General features: G+C 40.4%; 1 protein-coding gene across 2 annotated transcripts in view; it reads left to right on the forward strand.

Annotated features, from left to right (window-relative positions):
- The window catches only part of MORC4 (MORC family CW-type zinc finger 4), a 64932-nt gene extending 45977 nt beyond the window's left edge, over positions 1-18955 (forward strand). Inside the window, exons 9-15 of one of the 2 annotated variants that reach the window (XM_014542587.1) lie at positions 2911-3039; positions 6406-6474; positions 6882-6933; positions 8304-8479; positions 17130-17817; positions 18115-18360; positions 18711-18950. In XM_014542587.1, the coding sequence (XP_014398073.1) occupies positions 2911-3039; positions 6406-6474; positions 6882-6933; positions 8304-8479; positions 17130-17817; positions 18115-18360; positions 18711-18791 (1441 nt within the window). In that variant the 3' untranslated portion in view covers positions 18792-18950. Of the gene's footprint in view, positions 1-2910; positions 3040-6405; positions 6475-6881; positions 6934-8303; positions 8480-17129; positions 17818-18114; positions 18399-18710 lie in introns of both variants that reach the window. The other variant, XM_014542586.1, reaches the window with a different exon arrangement.
- Positions 18956-19810: the final 855 nt, after the last annotated feature.

The raw sequence follows: 19810 nt of genomic DNA on the forward strand, positions 1-19810 counted from the left end.
TTAAGAGTAGAACTCTGGAAGAATTTATCTTAATAATTTAACCCAATTGTCAGACTGGAGCCACCATTTCTAGTTATAAAATTTAATCAAATTTATATTACTTTTTAAGATAAACTTTGGGAATATCAACCTAATAAAATTTTGATTAAAGTATAAACAAAGACCGATTTTGAAAGGAAAAAAAAATAGGAGTAAGGAGTTTATAGGGAAATGGAGAGGTTTTGATGATGATTCTTCAGTGACTCCCACAAATGCATTTTTTAAAATAAGAGAACATCCTATATAATAAAAGGCAAATATGCAAATAGACCGAACAGCAGAACAACTGAACAACCGAACAACTGGTTGCTATGACGTGCGCTGACCACCAGGGAGTGCATGTGGAACATGGCGGGTGTTGGCTGCGGCGGGATGGTGGAGCAGGTGAGCTGGGGGGCCAGACCAAGGCGGGGCGCTGGTCACTGTCATTGGGGCAAGCCTCTGGTGGTTATTGAAAATTCTTTGCTCCTGCGTGTTGCGATCTTGCCTGGCACTCGCACCTGCTGCCGGCACCAGCCCCGCTCCCACCCACAGCTGGCGCTGGAGCCGCCGCTTGCACCTGCTGCTGTCTCCCAGCGCCGATCACAATCACTTGGTGCCATCAGCGGGTGCGAGTGGTGGCTGCTGGCCCTGATTGCCCCTGAGGGCTTCTCCACCTTCCCCTGCTCCTGAGGGGCAATCAGGGCAGCAGCCGCAGCTCACGCCTACTGATGATGCTGGCCCCAATCACTCACGGGTGCAAGTGGGTCTGGTGCCTTCAGTGCATGGGAGCGGAGGCAGCGGGAGCGGGGCTGCCAGTAGACAGGGGACCAGGGACCAAAGCGGGAGGGGCCAGGTGGGGGTACGGAGGATGGGCCAAGACCCGTCCCTGTGCCCACCACAGCCTCACAGCCCACAGTTCCTTTCAAAGTGCACAAAGTTGTGCACTGGGCCTCTAGTTTATTTATAAAATCATAGAGGTAGAAAAAGTAATTCTTAGAAGAAATGGGCTTAGGAAACATGTTACAGAGATAAAGGAAGGGCCCTTGGAGCTTGCGAGTGAGGAAGCTGATGGTAATGCACCTAGGGGAGAGGGGAAGGGGGAGGGGGAAGGGAAAGGAAAAGGAAAAGGAAAAGGAAAAGGAAGGGAATGGAAAAGGGCAGGGAAAAGGGAAGGGAAGGGAAGGGGGAAGGGAAATGGGAAGGGGAAAGGAACGGGAACGCAGAAGGGAAGGCACGGGCATGCTCCCAGGAGGAAGGGCCCACTGGGTCCTCTGTCCTAAGGGTTTTAAGGGTGGAGATTTGAGGAGAGGTCCCAGGGGAAGATCTTAATGGAATATTCAGCAGCTTTTCAGGTATGTCCTTTCAGGGTCTAGGTCTCCACTGATTGATTGCCAGAACAGGGGGTCATTATTCAATGCAGCTGGTCCTGAGATCAGCCTTGGTGTCACTGGTCTGATTTTGCTGCTTTTCTGGGCCTCGAGATGAAATACAACTGAGGTCCAGATGTTATCTCTAGGGAGGAAAGGTCAAGGGGTCCAGACCTTATGACCAGCAACCAGCATATACTAGGGAAGGAAAGGCCACCCTGGGGGCAAGATCTGACCCTACAATTGTCCTTTGCTAGGCACCTGGGGCTTTCTGCCCTGGTGACCTTCTCTACCTGGATCATCATCCTTACTCTGCTCATGTCTGTCTAATTGCCTATCACATCCCCCACCTCAAGGATCTTGGCTCTGAATTCTTTCAGAGAAAAGTGGTGCAGGATCTCTTGTTGGGGTTATTACAGATGTCCCCATTTCCCACTCACCTTTTCCCCCCTCCATCTGGCTCTCTCCCCACCCCAGGCCTTCACCACACTATTGTCTGTGTCCATGGACTATACATATAAATTCTTTTTTTTTTAAAGGGGAGAATGATGATTATTATTTTTATTTTTTTAAAATATATTTTATTGATTTTTTACAGAGAGGAATGGAGAGGGATAGAGAGTTAGAAACATCGATGAGAGAGAAACATCGATCAGCTGCCTCCTGCACACTCCCTACTGGGGATGTTCCTGCAACCAAGGTACATGCCCTTGACTGGAATCGAACCTGGGACCCTTGAATTCGCAGGCTGATGCTCTATCCACTGAGCCAAACCGGTTAGGGCTGCATATAAATTCTTTGGTTACTCTCTTCCCTCCTCCCTTCTCCCATTTAAACTTGTCACAGAATTGGATAAGCCAAATAAAATTATTCTTTGGGTTTTATTTCTTGGTAATACTGTAATATATAAAATGTTTTCCTATTCATTAATTTTAGAATGAAAATTATCCTCTTGCTTGCTTAGAGCAAGAGATTCCAGGATAAATAATTTTGACCTACATGAATAATGGTAGCTCACCATGTTAATATTTGTTACTATTTTTCATATCCATATCTAGCATAGTTCTATCATTATTTTTTCTGTGACATTCAAGATATAAACTTCTTAGGCTGATATTTTATAATTATCAAGAGAAACATTTATTTATTTTTAAATATATTTTTATTGATTTCAGAGAGGAAGGGAGAGGGGGAGAGAAAGAGGAACATCAATGATGAGAGAGAATCATTGACTGGCTGCCTCCTGCAAGCCCCCCACTGGGGATCAAGCCTGCAGCGCAAGCATGTGCCCTTGACTGGAATCAAAACCAGGACCCTTCAGTCTGCAGGCCGATGCTCTATCCACTGAGCCAAACCAGCTAGGGATATATATATAATTTTTTTAGACACTTAGACTATAACAATTATAACACATTTCATATATAAAATTATATTGTTTCACTTTTAGGTTGTGCCTTTCTAATGTAAGACACAATACAGAGCTAAGATACACACAGTCATACTTCTCTTCTCCTTCATTTAGGAAGATTCCTGACCAGACGTGGGTACAGTGTGATGAGTGTCTTAAATGGAGGAAGCTTCCTGGCAAGGTTGATCCATCTACATTACCTGCACGATGGTTTTGTTACTATAATTCCCATCCAAAGTACAGGTAAGCTTGGGACTCAATATTATGCCAGAGATAACTCCTGATTTGTCTCTGTATTCTAAAACACTTTTTATCTCAAGTCCACACTCTTCAGCCTGGTATTCTGGCCTCTGTGCCAACTGGTCCCCCCTTAACTATCCAGCCTTATTTTTCATTGTATCTTAACACAAACCCTATGCTTTAGGTAGATCTGTGGCTTCAGTATTCCCCACACATGCCATGCTTATTCCCTCCTCCATGACTTGATAGTATCTTTCCACTTACTTACAATGACTTTATGCATTCCATCTGCCTATCCAAATCATATCCATCTTGGATGCTTAAGTATTTTGTGTGATACTTTTCTTGTTGACATTTTTTTACAGTGATTTTACTTTGACTTCCTATGAAATTTAATTCTTGACATTTATTCACATATTTTATATTTTTTGGATATTTTTCATATGTATTTACTTTGGCTCTTCAAGAGACTGTAAGCTATTCAAGAACAAGGGCTTTACATTTTGGTTCAAGTTGATGGTTTTCTTCATATGCCTCCTATACCTGAATCTGTTGTAGTACCTACTGTACATGCAGTGCTATTTGTTTACATGTTTGTCTTTTTCATACACTGTATGTTCCTTGTAGCATCTAACATCTAGATAGTGTCTTGCATTTCCATGGGAATTAATTTCAATTTAAAAAATATTTTTATTTGATTCAGTAGTCACATCTATATATATAAAGAGCCAGGGACCATTGCAACCAAACGGACGACCGAATGGATGACCGAACAGGCTGAGTGAGATGACAAGGCCAGCAGGGGGGTTAGTGAGGGATGACCAAACGACAGCAGCAAGCTGTGTGGCTGTGTGGGGCGACCAGGCTGGCAGGGGGTTAGTGAGGGATGACCAAATGACTGAACAAGCAGGCTGCATGGGGCGACCAGGCCAGCAGGGGGGTTAGTGAGGGATGACCAAACGACAGCAGCAAGCTGTGTGGCTGTGTGGGGCGACCAGGCTGGCAGGGGGTTAGTGAGGGATGACCAAATGACTGAACAAGCAGGCTGCATGGGGCGACCAGGCCAGCAGGGGGGTTAGTGAGGGATGACCAAACGACAGCAGCAAGCTGTGTGGCTGTGTGGGGCGACCAGGCTGGCAGGGGGTTAGTGAGGGATGACCAAATGACTGAACAAGCAGGCTGCATGGGGCGACCAGGCCAGCAGGGGGGTTAGTGAGGGATGACCAAACGACAGCAGCAAGCTGTGTGGCTGTGTGGGGCGACCAGGCTGGCAGGGGGTTAGTGAGGGATGACCAAATGACTGAACAAGCAGGCTGCATGGGGCGACCAGGCCAGCAGGGGGGTTAGTGAGGGATGACCAAACGACAGCAGCAAGCTGTGTGGCTGTGTGGGGCGACCAGGCTGGCAGGGGGTTAGTGAGGGATGACCAAATGACTGAACAAGCAGGCTGCATGGGGCGACCAGGCCAGCAGGGGGGTTAGTGAGGGATGACCAAACGACAGCAGCAAGCTGTGTGGCTGTGTGGGGCGACCAGGCTGGCAGGGGGTTAGTGAGGGATGACCAAATGACTGAACAAGCAGGCTGCATGGGGCGACCAGGCCAGCAGGGGGGTTAGTGAGGGATGACCAAACGACAGCAGCAAGCTGTGTGGCTGTGTGGGGCGACCAGGCTGGCAGGGGGTTAGTGAGGGATGACCAAATGACTGAACAAGCAGGCTGCATGGGGCGACCAGGCCAGCAGGGGGGTTAGTGAGGGATGACCAAACGACGGTGGTGGGAGCCTCTTCTGCCTCCTCAGCAGCACTAAGGATGTCCGACTGCAGCTTAGGCCTGCTCCCCACTGGCAAGTGGACATCCCCAGAGGGCTCCTGGGCTGCCAGAGGGATGTCTGACTGCCAGCTTAGGCCCGACCCCCCAGGGAGCGGGCCTAAGCCAGCAGGTGGACATTCCCCGAGGGGTCCCGGACTGTGAGAGGGCACAGGCCAGGCTGAGGGACCCCGCCAAGTGCACAAATTTTTGTGCACCGGGCCTCTAGTGTTTATAATAATAACTCAGTTTGCTTCATTTAGGCTATGATATAATTTTTCCCCCCTCAGGATAAATGCTGATAGAAAAAAAGTACTAGGCGCTGTGCCTCCCAAGAGCACATCTACACCTTTATTCCCTTTCAGGAATGCATCTCCTAAACTCTAAGGGTCCCTATGAGACTTACAATCAGAGGAGCAGTGGGCAGTGGCAGCTCATTCTGGGTTAACCCCTGAACCTGTCTCCAAGGTCCCCTTTTCTCTGACTTTCCAGTCAGCCAAAGCAGACCTGCCTAGGCTCTTTCCTGTTGTTGCTTCTTATTTCACTGTCCCAGCTTTAATAAACGTGCTCTAAAAATAAAAATAAAATAAAAAGGGCACTGAAACAGTATGCCTTTTAGAAGAAAATGTTTAAAATGGAGGAAATCAAATAAATGATGTCTAGGTCTGTAATGAGTAAGCATTTCTTCATAATCTCCAGCTGTGCCTAAGCACCTCTTCATGGAGAGTAACTGAGATTATGATAGAATATGGGACTGAGTGCATAGAAGTCTCACTTTTTAACCCTGTATCTCCTATTGGTTTACACTTAGTCTAGGAGAAATAGCTTTCCAGGATACTTTGTCCCCTTATATAGCATAGAATTTCTAATTATTATTAATTTCTATTTGTTTCTTGGATTATTTTGACCACTGAATACTTTTTCTAGTACTTTCTTCAGGTTTTTACTCCTTTAAATTCTCTTCCTTGTGCTTTACATATAGCAAATATATGTATATCTTTTCATTTATAGAATCTTCCTTTTTTCTCTTTGCTAGTCTCTGTTCTATTCTTTTTATGTTGTAAGCTCCTAGTTCCTTGTTGTTGCTTTCTATCATAGCCTTTCATTTTCTTCTTCAGTTATCACCTAGTTTAGGAATTCTCATGCTTCTATACTGCATCTTGGGAATGTCTTAGTAAGCGGCAGGCAACAGACCTAGGTTCTGGTTTCAGCAACATTCTCTTTGTATGGAACCTCAAGCAAGTCTCTTATGTGCTTGAGCTTCACTGTGTAAGCATAGAAATTATGTTTTGTGCTGTCCATCATAATGTGAAGTCAAGTACTTTGAATGGATTGGGAAAAAGAAAAAGGTGATATATGCACCAAAATAATTAGATGATTGTATGCCTTGAAATAAGAATTGCTACACATTAGCCTACACACAGGTTTTGCAATGTGGGTGGAATCTGAGCTTTATAAGGTTGGAAGGTTGTTAAGCTGCCTTGTTATAATTGTGATGAAAGTAAAGGGTAAAAGTGAAGGACACATTTTGTTTCCAAAAGATGATTTCTTCTCTATACTGCAGGAGATGCTCTGTTCCAGAGGAACAAGAACTCATGGATGAAGACCTGTACTTGAGCAAAGCTAAGAAACAGTTGAGTATACCTAAGATAGTATTCTGTATTATACAGTAGAGGAGGCTGACTCTTCCTAATAGGGGAATTTTGAAAAGAAGGATGCTTTTCCCCCCCTTTTTCATTGTTTAATTATTTCCCTCCTCACCTCTTTGTTCTCTCAGTTTTTATTCATTCTAATCATCTCCTGAGTTTCTCAGCTAGTGGTTGTCTTTAGTCTCCCTTCCCTCCCCCTCTCTCTGTTTCAATGGGGCATCTGAAATTTCTCTGCAGTAGCAGAGTTCAGGAAGGCATCCTTAGAAACTCAATGAAGCCCACCCTATTTCTAATTTGGAAGGAACATTAAAACCTAAATATACAATTGGTGATCCATTTTAGACTGAGAAGTTTCATGAGTGAACTAAATAGCACTTTTATCTTCTCCTAGAGATCAAACTGTTGAGAAGAAGAAGGTGCCATTGGAAAATGAGGACCACCAGGTGAGAGACAGTCCACCCTCTTCCTTTTCTGAACAAAATTTTCCCCAACAGAGGACATAGGTTGAAGGAAGCAGCAGTCTTGAAAGCTGCATAGAAATAATGAACCATTTCTTCTGGTGGTCTTTTTTTCATTGCATCTTTTTATTTTGCTTTGATCTGCTGTTACTGATGTTCAGATCACCGAAAATAGAAGAGCCAAATCATTCATTTTCCAGATTTGAATTCAGTACTGATTCTGGACAGTGTGAAGGTCACTTTCTGTGTCACAGAATTTTCAGGTTATGTTCCATCCTCATACAGGCTGCTCCTGTAGAGTGTCTGGTTTTCCTCAGTCTCTTTTCTTCCAGGATTCAGGGGTAATTCTTCCTCCTTCCTTTTGGGAAGAAGGGTGATTCTTTGTGCCCCTCTCCCATCCCTGCTTTCAGGCTGGCTGGCTTTATAAAGACTCTGCTGTTTTGAATTTTCAGGAGCACTGTCTCTCGGACATGGTTGCCCAGCTCCGGACGCTGAAGGGTGCAATAAGGTTGGCCGTCCTTTCAGGGACACTCCTTTTCTGACAGCCACCATAGCACCCATCTATCTCCCCTCCCCCAATCTTGCCTTTCTGCATGATTTTCCTTTTGACCCTCTTTCCCAGAGATATCTACTAGTCGCATGTTAGATTCACCTTTCACCCACTCAATCAGGGTAGGTCAGACTGGTGAGGATAGAGGCAATTTAATACTAATTCTTCTTCTGACAGTCTACTAAGACCCAGTTATATGAATATTCAAGTTTCATGCCCTGCTTAAGAGTCTGATGTAGAGATTGGGAGATTTCCTGGGACTGCCCTGTCCTCATTCAGTTTACCTCCCCTTTATATTCCTTCACCTTCATCATTCGTACTATTTTCATAAGCTGGCTCTGCCACAGATCCCAGATGCATGTCTCTGTGTGTGTGCACTATGAATACATGTTAATGTCTCGCATGCATTTCTCCAAAACCAGCACCGACACATGCTGCAATGCTTATCCCCTCCATCCCTACCCTCATCACAGATCTCAGAGGAGTGAAATCCAGCTTTAAACTGGGTCAAAAGACAGAATTAGACACTGACTGGGGGGCCTGGGTGTATGTTGTGGGTGGGATGACTCAAGGAGCCAATAAGTGAGTTGGGGAGGTCTGTTGGTGTCCAGCTGATTAGGTTATAAGTGAACATGCCTGGGTTCAGTGTTCTAGTGTACATTACTGTGTGCTGTTTGTTCTGTTGTAGGAAACAGTTTCTTTTTATTTGGCTAAGTGTTCTTTCCTAGCATCAGAAGGATTGACTCCTCCTTTGGTATTTAGTTTGAAATTGGGATTTTTTATGCATCATTTTTTTCTTTGCTAGGTATTCACTAATCCACTGAAGATCCCTACTATTCAAGACATGGATGAATTAAATAGTCAAACAATTGGATATGAAGAAATTGATAGCCCTAGCCGGTTTCCATCTGTTGGAGAAGGAAGCAAAACACCTCCTCTTCAACTTAAGCCTCTGGATTCCAGTGTTTTCCAATTTTCCAGGTGAGTAAAAACCATAGTCTCTCTTCAATAGTAAGCCTCACAGTTTGTAATGTAAGGTGGTATGATTATCATATTTATGTTTTTCCTTAGGCGTAGCATGGATTCAGAAGGATAAATACTATTTTGGGTTGATAGAATTGTGTGCTGCATGTACCCCAATTATTCAACATTACAAGTGCTATGTCAAACCTGTCTATCCTTTTTATTTGCTTTTTGAGGTGATCATCTGACAAATGCTCTTTTATGTATTGTATATTCATATTATACTGGGAACTGTGTTTGTGGAATAATAGACATGCAAACTCTTTGAAAAGTACTATCTGCTATACAAATGTAAGCTAAAATTACATAGATAAGCATTGTTTCTTTTCTTGAGTTTAGGAATATTAAAGTCCTGTGGGTCTCCATAGGCCTAGCACATGTTGGTCACATATAAAAATAACCATTAGAATTTTGTGCCATTAGGTAAGCCTTCTAGTTCATTGTTTCCTAGAGTAAATTATTAGTATAAGTTTAGTTTTTGGCTTTACTTGTTCATCTTCTAGCTCATCAACAATATTATTTTATTAGTCTGTAAAACAGGAAGGAGCACATCTTTTCTTAAATATCAGAAGTATTTGAAGCACTGAAAGTTATGACTGTCCCTATAATGCCATGAAACGAACTCAGGACTCTGATTAAAACTTGCTTTCTCCTCTCTCTTATGCTTCTCACTTCTGGTAGAGCCAAGCCATAGGGCAGGTAGAATTGTTCTCTAATAGTAGAAACTTCTACAGTCATCAATAATGTGAACTTTCCACTTACCCTCTTCATTTTGGATATCTTCTTAACTTAGGATAGATGCAATGGAATACATGATATGGTAAAAATGACTCCTGTTTCCCGCCCCTTCCCCTCCAATGTTACTGATATTTTTCCTTGTTTCTTGCTTCTTAGGTGAGTCTTTTCAGCTTCTCATCTAGACAAACATCTCTACATGTGTGCAAGTCCCCTATTCAGTGATTCTTCCACAATTAAGCCCTGTAGATACTGGAAGAACCCCATGACCCCCCTGAACATGAACAAAAAGTCTCAAGAGGAAGTAAGCTATTAGGAGCAAAACTAATAAAATTCTAAAGCAGTGCTTCTCAACCTGTGGGTTGCGACCCCTTTGGCGGTCAAACGACCCTTTCACAGGGGTCGCCTAAGACCATCCTGCATATCAGATATTTACATTACGATTCATAACAGTAGCAACATTACAGTTATGAAGTAGCAACGAAAATAATTTTATGGTTGGGTCACAACATAAGGAACTGTATTTAAAGGGCCAGAAGGTTGAGAACCACTGTTCTAAAGGAATTAAATGAGAACTTGTATGAAAGAATTTAGAAGTACTCACTAACTAATGATTGAATTTGAGTAATATGGAAGGAGCAGTTTCTAAGATTGAACTATATAGCAAGGGAGTGAGAAATATAGTCAGTATCAGGGGCTTGAGGGTAATTCTCTGTTCCCATCTGTAGTTTTCTAGCTCCCATTGTAGGTTGGGAAGGTTGTACAATAAAGTGTTGTGTGTTTTTGAAGTACGTTGTTAACTCTCTATCTCAGTCTCCTTGAAATGATCTTGTATTAGAATTGCTACTGGAGTATTAAGGTGTCATTGATCTTGAAGGCTCTACTTTACCTGATTTGACCAATTTCCATTTTTTGTCAGTGTTTCTTTCATTACTCTGTAGTGACTTTTGGTAACCTAAAGGAGATTACAAATGCTAACCTATCTATGTGTGTATTTTATGAGTGCAGTATGTCAGTTCATCCATTAGGTGGCATACTTTATCAGTCTTTATTGATATTTTTGTATAAGTCTTTGTGGAACTGTTGTGCCCAGAGTTGAGTTGGGTTATGTTTTGGCTATAGAGGACAGGTAAAATACTTTGATTCTTCATGTGTAGTTTTAATTTGAGAGTAATATTCAAGAGAAAGAGATACGTGATAATTGATGTTGCTACTGATGTCATATGTTTTATGTAAGGTCACTAAATGATTATTATGTCATTTCAAACTACATATATAGAGGGATTCAGGTTGATTGGAAGGAGTCTGCTTTTCTATAAGGGAAAATGGTGGTGCTCAAGAGTTCAGTGAAATATACAAGGTTTTCCAATAAAACAATGTTAATGGAATTATCAATTTAGTCAAGAGTTACAAAGGTATCCTTTGTTATTATCAAAACCTGAAGGTGATAAGGATCCTTGGGCCATGGAGTACAACTCTCCAACTCTAGATAAAATAAATCCTTTTCTATAGAAGAAAGTTTTAAAAATTCCTAGTGGGCTAGGTTATATGACCTACTAAGGCCTCCCAAGGTGTCATTGGAAATAGTTTTATGAGTTTCACAAATCTAACAAGAGCAGTGGAGCACCTGCAATAGATAATAGATTCAGCCAATATGAAACAGGCATAACTTTTTAGGGAAAGATAGCTCATTCCTCTTAACGTAAATCATCCCTTTCTGTTCACTCATTCCGCATATATTTGAGTGTTTACTGTATGAAAGACAGTGTTCTAAGGCAATGATGGAGTCAAAGATGAAAGAGCTTATGATAGTCAAAGTTTTATATGTAGTTATCCCCAATACATTCTAGGTTTCATGTAGTACAAAATAAGGTCTAAAGTAGTCATAAACATATGTACAAAGAAGAGAATTGGTGGCTGTATTTTATTTATATATTTAGAAAGCCTTTGAGTAAGTTATATGTCAAAAGCTAATTATTTCGTGTTTAAGAGGATAACAAAAAAAATCCAAATTATATTGTAATAGTGGAAGGAAAGGAGAGACATTCTAGTATGTTTAAAGGAATATTTGAAACAACAAATATGAGATAGAAATAAAAGAACAATTTTTCTAATGAATAAGTTGATTCAGGGGCCAGTATTCATATTTTAAAATAGGTTCTTTGAGAGAGACTTCCAAAATGGAGAAATGAGGAGTGTAGTGGGCACATTCATCAACAAATAACCATTTAACTGGAAGAAGTTATTAAAACAAAACAATCATTCTAAGTTCCTGGAAATTGCCTTAGGGGCATACAGATAATGGAGAAACATTTATTCAGGAAATTTATTAAATCTCAGAAAGAACAGCAAGAGTCTTTGGCATTTAGCCTGTTCCCATCCTCCTCCAAGCTATGTTTTATTAAAATTACTCTAGGAGCTCTAATACAGGTGGGTGTGGTCAAGAAGTTGGGGTCTTTATCTTCCCCTGGCTCCTACTCTACAGCTACGGTTTTACTTGAGAGGGTCAGGCCTCTGACATTTCTCATCTCCCCCAGTTCTGTCTTGCAGAAGCTCTATTCTGGACAGACCCAAGAAAGACTGGGTCTCTCTTCTCCTAGCTAGCTTTCTCTTCTCCCATCCAGCCCCAACTCATGGTGAAAGTACTCACCTAGGGTAGGCATGGGCTATTACTCCTATCCCAGCTTGCTTGTAGGACAGGGGTTTATGCCAGAAGGAGCAAACAAAAAACCATCCCAGCACCTGTTAATATAAAAAGGTTTCACTCTTGGAGAAGTGGGCCACTTTCCCTATTCCCACCTTTTCCTTAGGGAGAGAGACAGGCCTTAAAGATGAAGAACTCCTTAGCTCTCCCTGCAAGAATTCACATTACCTATAACAGATCATGGAGAATTCCATTCCTAAGGGCATTGTCAAAAATAAAGGAAATTATGGTGGAGAACAATTGAGAGGGTACTCATATCTCCACAATACAAGTTACAACAAGCAAAAGAGTTGAGCAATTAGATGTTTAGAAACAGAGAGAACCAAGGAAAAAAGGTAGTTAAGAAGAGCTATCTTGGGGTCACAGTCAATCCTAGGGGTTAGGAAGACTATGCATAAGCACAAGGCTACACTCTCTTAGGAACAATCAGATCAGGACATAAGGTAGACTTGGAAAGCAGTCCCCAAGCCTCACACCAATCAAACAACAAAGAGCAGGAGCCTCAATGGCACTAGGGCCTTACACACAACCTCTAACCAACCACTGGCTGAACAATAAGGTACTCTGACCCAGGGGCAACTCCTAGGAAGCCAAGCTAAAAGTAAAATTACACATACCCTCGGTAATCTGGAAGACTATGTGCATGCTCAAGGCTGTGCCATCTCAGTAATTATTGGATAGGGAAAATTCAAACTACTATACTACCTGGATGAAAGTGGGGTAAAAACATAAATTTCTTTAACTGTGATAACAGTTGCTAGGCCACACATACATCCAGTGAAAATCTAACTAGCTAGCAGGGCTTAAGCACAACCTTTGACCAATAAGTGGACTATGCTGACCCAGGGGTGACTCCAAGGTTGTCAGGTAAAAGATAAAAATCAAGAAGAAATCTGATCGGAATGCTGCAGGAGAAATAGATTTCATGGAGTCAGTTCAACCAAGTCACTAAATAAACAACCAGACAAACAAATAAACCATTCAGGGAGGTAGGATTAGTATCCAGAGTTGCTATACTATATTATCTAAAATATCTAGTTATCAACAAAAAAATTATGAAACATACAAAGGAACAGGAAAGTGTGACATGTACATAGGGACAAAAGAAGCAGGCAATAGAAACTGCTCTTGACGAACCCAGTGTGGCTCAGTGGTTGAGGGTTGACCAATGAACCAGGAGGTCATGGTTAGATTTCTGGTCAGGGCACATGCCTGGGTTGTGGGCTTGATCCCCAGTGGGGGTCATAGGGAAGCAGCAGATTGATGATTCTCTCTCTCTCTCTCTCTCTCTCTGAAATCAATAAAAACTTTTTTTTTAAAAAAGAACCCAATGGAAATTCTGGAGGTGAAAATTACAATAACTAACATGAAAATTTTACTGAAAGGACTCAACAGCACATGAAATTTGGCAGAAGTAAGAATCGGCAAACTTGAAGATATATTAATTATAGATTATGCTAAGAACAGAGAGGAAAAAATGGACAGTCTCACAGAAATGTAGGACACCATTAAGTGCTTCAACATATGCAAAATAGGAGTACAAAAAGGAGACGAGAGGAGAAGTAGGAAAATATTCAAGAAATAATGGTTGAAAACTCCCAAATTTTATTTAAATCTTTTAACCTACACATCCAAAAAACTCAAATAATTAAAAATAGAATTCACAAAGATATTCACAGTCAGACATATCATAGTGAAAATATTGAAAGCCAAAGGCAAAGAGAAAATCTTGAAAGCAGAGAGAAAAAAGTACGCATCATGTACAAGAGAATCCTACTAAGAATAATACCAGACTTCTCATCAGAAACAATGGGGACCAGAAGGGAGTGGGATGACATATTCAAAGTACTGAAAGAAAAACTGTCAACCAAGAATCTTAAAAAGTATCTTAAGAAAATGAAGGTGTCGTATACAGAACATTTCACCCCCAAACAGTGCAACTTATATTCTTTTCTCAAGTGCACATGGAATATAATCTAAGATAGAGCATATGTTAGACCATAAAACAAGCCTCAATAAATTTAAAAGGATTGATATCATAAAAGGATATTCTCCAAATATAATGGAATTAAATTAGAAATCAACAATAGAAGAAAATTTGGAAAATTCACAAATATGTAGAAATTAAATAACACACTCCAAAATAGCAAATGAGTAAAAGAGTAGATCACAAGAGGAATTTAAAAATATCTTGAGAAGATAAAAATGAAAACAAAATATCCCAGCACTTATGGGATGATATTTCTATCCCTCTCTCCCTTACCCTCAGAGGGAAAATTATACAGGCTTATATTAAAATTGAAATAAGACCTCAAATTAATAACCTAAACTTCCACCTTAAGAAACTACACAAAGAGCAAGTTAAACCCCAATCAAGCAGAAAGAAGGAAATAAAATCAGAATGGAAATGAAATAGAGAATAGAAAAACAATAGAGAAAGTGAACCCAAAAGTTGGCTCTTTGAAAAGAACAACAGAAATTAAGAAAACAATTGCATTTATAGTTGTTTGAAAAATAAAATATTTAAGAATATATTTAACAAAGTGCAAGCAAAACTTTGTATAATGAAAACTACAAAATATTGTTGAATGAGGTTAAATAAGACCTAAATAAATGGAAAGCCATTTCATATTTGTAGATCAGATTTAATGCTGTTAAGATGATAATATTTCCCAAATTGAGCTACAGATTCAGTGCAGTCTCTTATCAAAATATCAGCTGGCTTCTTTGCAGACAAGCGCTGGAGGAAGGTGACAAAAAGAAGAAAGAAAATGCATAAGAACTATGTAGTTGGAAAAGAATTCCTAGTATGTAAACTCAAAATTAATCTTTACTAAATGAGTGAATACAGGTTTAGAATAACATTTGATTCCTAGAGGGAAGAACCTTTACTTATAAAACTAATAAGTATTTACAGAGCCAATAAGTAAAATCCATTTATTTTTATCTCCTTCAAACAATACTTTCTTTTTTATTGGCTCTTACATGCAAAGTTTTTGTTCCCTCATTCCCATCTAGCACAGTTACTCAAGCTTCCTTCTGTCAAGGAGCTCATACTTTAGTAGGGAACCTGTGATATATACATACACACATGCACACATACTTGCACATACATGGTAAAAAGTGATAGATGTAAGAGAGGGCTAAAGTGCTATAGTAATTCAAAAGTACCATTTGAGCTAGACTTAGACATGCTCTAGGAATTCAAAAGTGGCATTTGAGCTGGCTTTAGACATGGAAGCAATGATTAAAGATTTCAAATATGGGAGTGACATAATTAGAGCAATACCTTACTTAGGAAAATTAATTTGGCAGTGGGTGATCTGGAGGTGAGAGAAGGGAGCTAGATAAAAATGAAAGATCAATCTTATACATACTGAGAGAGATATCAGTAGGACTTTCGGGGGGAAAATGTGTAACAGGCCTTTGGAAATCCAGTACTGGAGATCAGGGCTTGTGGAATGACTTGGGAGTTACTGTTCAGAGGTTATAACCAAGAGACTGTATGAAATTACCAAAGGAAAAAATTGTAGGTATAGAAGAGATTTAAGGACAGAATACTTAGAAATTGGAAAATGAAGAAAAGGAGACATATATAATACTCTTTGTAATACTTTAAGCAATAAAACAGTTTAAAAAAAGAAATTGGAAAATGAAAATACAAACAAGGCAAGATGACTAGTTCTCTATTTTAAATTAAATGAAAATACCTATAATGAAAGAAATCCATAGGACAGATATGGATTGCCTAAATTTTCATTGCCTAAAATTGTTTCAATAGAGAATGACATATATTGTGTAATTGGAAGTTTTGTTCTCCTTAAATAAAATACCAGCCAAAGATTATTCAAGGTAAAAAAAAAAGAAATTCGAATATGAAGAGAAGGAAGAAAATTTGACATTCATTGCCTTTCATAAAACTTTGTTTTCTAGTATCATTTACTCTTTTTTTGTACTTGCAAACCGATTGTTTCACTATCTTCCTCAGTACTATAGCTAAATGGACAACCTGCAGTGGCCCTAAAATACATTTAAAGATGGATACATTTGTTTTTACATAGCCCCTAAATCCTTTTGCTTTCCCACTAAGACTGACACAAGAAGATCTATTAAAATGGCAGACCAGTTTTATTTCTGGTGAACACTAGTTTTGAAGAACATTCGGGGTGTTACAAGAACTAAGGCTTGAGATATCTTATAGATGTTCTCAGAAATTGCAGAGAAATACAAGCAGCCTTGAAATACTATGACTTGACTCTCATTGAAAATTTGAAAGTCGATCTTTACCTTGAAATTTCCTGGTTTTCTGCAGGGACAGCAGAAGAGTTATAAGGATAAAAATAGGGGTCCCATCCTGCCGCATGACATAATATTGTCTATGGATTTCATTGGTGCCAGTTGTTTGTTCCTTCAACCTTTAGAGTATATAGCAGCCAGAAATGGAAGGAGATTGAGGTCACCATCCTGGGAGTGCCTGTTTACCCCAACAAGGGGATTCTTTTGCAATAGGGAAAAATGACTTGAATTGGCTGTTTCAGTTTCTTTGTTTATGACCAGGGCCCTATGTTTCAATTAACTTTTACAAGTGAATAATGGGCAATAGCCACAATCCAGTTGGCTGGTAAAGGAATTGTATGGTGTTCATTGCAATATAAAAAAATGTGCATAAGTCTTTGATACTGGAAGGTTTTTGTGACCCTTTAAAATTAACAAGCTGGCTCGGTTCTCCTCCACATACTCCCTAAGCTTTTTATGGCCTTTTTATTTTCTTTATTTTTTTTTTTTACCCATTCTCATATTAAAGGATTTTGCATGTGTATTTTTTTTTTTGTTTTCCTTCCTTGACTTGCATTTCTGAAACTTCTAAGTCAGGCTGGTTTTAATCCTATTTTCAGAATTCTTACCAAGCTCAACCTGGTCCTGTTATATCCAGATGCTGACTCTTCATATCTTTTGATTTCATCTCTCTCTTAAGACCAATTGCTATCTCAGCAATCTACATAAGTGAAGGGGTAGGGGTTTGGGGGTAAACTTGTATTGCTAACCTGAAATGAGCTGTGGCTAACAGCTAGAGTCAGTTTTAATATGGGAAATTTGAAGAGGGGCTCTATAAGATAAGAATATATTTAGCCTATATTTTGACAGCTTAATTTCCTCTTCTTGTTACAGTAAGTACAAATGGATCCTAGGTGAGGAACCTGTGGAGAAACGAAGAAGGCTCCAGAATGAGATGACAACACCTCTAGATTATTCCATGCCTGGCTCTTATAGGAGGGTAGAGGCAGCTGTTGCCTACCCAGAAGGAGAGAACAGCCATGATAAATCCAGTTCTGAGAGAAGCACACCACCATATCTTTCCCCAGAATACCCAGATGCAAGCAAAAGTACCAGTCAAAGTACGGAGGCTTCAGTTCTGTATTCAGGAGCCCAAGAACATCAGGGATCCCTGCTCCCTGAAGAATTAGAAGATCAGATGCCAAGATTGGTAGCAGAAGAATCTAACAGAGGCAGCACAAACATAAACAAGGAAGAAGTAAACAAGGGACCTTTTGTAGCTGTTGTTGGTGTTGCAAAAGGTGTTCGAGATTCAGGAGCTCCCATTCAGCTGATCCCTTTTAACCGAGAGGAGCTTGCCGAGAGAAGAAAAGCAGCTGAATCCTGGAACCCAATGCCTTATCCTACTGTGGCTTCTGCTACAAGTCCTGCTGCAGCCGCTGGGGAGAAAGGAAAAGGCTATGAGGAAAGTGGAGGTCATAATACACCAAAGTTGAAGAACCAAAGAGAGTTGGAAGAACTGAAAAGAACCACAGAAAAATTGGAACGTGTTCTAGCGGAAAGGAATTTGTTCCAGCAAAAGGTTAGGGCAGCACCTTACCACTAGGAATAAAAGATAATTGAAACCAAGGGACCTGAGAGTTGGAGCTCTGATGAATTCATATTCTGAGGCCTTTAAACAAAATAAGCCATTGAATTATTCTGTGGTATGTTTCAGATTGGGTGAACCCTAATGGGCTTCCCTCCTATATTTTGGGATTGAAAAGGTCCATAAGTAGAGGAATATGTACAGAGGAATCACTGAGTGAATATATTAGGGACAATTTTTGCCACTCTTGTAGCATGTGGAGTCATTGAATTTCTGTTTCTTGGACTGCAGGTGGAGGAGCTGGAACAGGAGAGGAATCACTGGCATTCTGAATTCAAGAAAGTCCAACATGAATTGGTGACCTACAGTACCCAGGAAACAGAAGGCTTGTATTGGAGCAAGAAACACATGGGTTATCGCCAAGCTGAATTCCAGATTCTGAAAGCTGAGCTGGAAAGAACCAAGGAGGAAAAGCAAGAACTAAAAGAGAAACTGAAGGAGACAGAGACACACCTGGAAGTGCTGCAGAAGGCTCAGGTCTCCTACCGGACCCCAGAGGGAGATGACCTAGAAAGGTTAATTACTAGGGTTTAGTTATCAGCTTGTGAGTGCTAATGGGAAGCATCCCTTAGGACCCCAGTTACTGGTCATAAATAAGGGAGGAAGTCTGAATCAATTCATAGGCCACCAAGGACTGAGGAATTACTTCTTAGAGAGCTGCAGCCAGTCTCCCTGTGCTTGGTGGCATTGTGCTTTCTTCTTTCTTTGTAGCTAATGGAAACATAATTGTTGAGAAATGTAGGCCCATTTTTAAGGAGCTTCATTTTGTTCTGTTGGCTAATGACTTCATGTCATCTCTTCTCCTGCCCCCTCACTCCATCATACAGGGCTTTGGCAAAGCTTACGCGGCTGCGTATCCACGTCAGCTATCTCCTTACTTCTGTCCTCCCTCACTTGGAGCTTCGTGAGATCGGGTTTGACTCAGAACAAGTGGATGGGATCCTGTATACGGTGCTGGAGGCAAATCACATACTGGATTGAACACTAGACTATATGCTCTATCTACCCCTCTCTCATCGCTCTTTCATCTCCCTCTTCTCTTCTCTTCTCTTCTCTTCTCTTCTCTTCTCTTCTCTTCTCTTCTCTTCTCTTCTCTTCTCTTCTCTTCTCTTCTCTTCTCTTCTCTTCTCTTCTCTTCTCTTCTCTTCTCTTCTCTTCTCTTCTCTTCTTCCCCTCCCCTCTGCTCTCCTCTCCTCTCCTCTCCTCTCTCCCTTCCTTCTTCCCTACCCCACTTCTCTCTCATGCCTTTATGCCTTATTTAGATCATCTTTGAGTAAATCCTCACTCTTAATCAGTCTGCTGCTTATTCACTTTGGTGTGAGGAAAAAGGCTATTTCAATAGGCTTTCAAGACTTTCAGGAACAGAAAAGCAATAGTCATCAACCAGGTGACCTGAAAGCTTTAACTTTCATGACTTGGCCTATTTTATATCCTTTCTGAAGTGGTTTGTATTCATTTAGGTTAAATCAGTCAACAAATATTGGGTCCAATGTACTAGGTGTTTTGGGATAAATTATCAAGTGTAACTCATGGATTCAGTCTTCAAGGATCTAACAATCCAATTGGAAACACAAGACACACACCAAGTTAACTAACTGGTACAAGAGAGTAGTACAAGCATTATAGGGAAGGTCTGGAGGAGGAAGTTTAAGGAAAGAGTCACATCAGAAATGGGACCTAAGGTTTGTTTAAAGAATGAGCATGACCACACTTAACAACTGTTGTTCTTTAGGTGGTAGAACTATGATTAATAATTGTTTCTTCTTGCTATCTTCCTGCCTTTTTCAATTTTTCTATAATAAACCTGTTATTCTTTTTGCATTGGAAAAAATAAATCCTTTGAAAAATAATGAGTAGGCTTGGATTTAGATATCAAATGAGAGACTTGTGAAAGTGTAAGTTAATTTTATAATTTATGTTGTATTTC

This window comes from Myotis brandtii, unplaced genomic scaffold (assembly GCF_000412655.1).
Source record: "Myotis brandtii unplaced genomic scaffold, ASM41265v1 scaffold305, whole genome shotgun sequence".
In the NCBI taxonomy this organism is placed as follows: domain Eukaryota; kingdom Metazoa; phylum Chordata; class Mammalia; order Chiroptera; family Vespertilionidae; genus Myotis; species Myotis brandtii.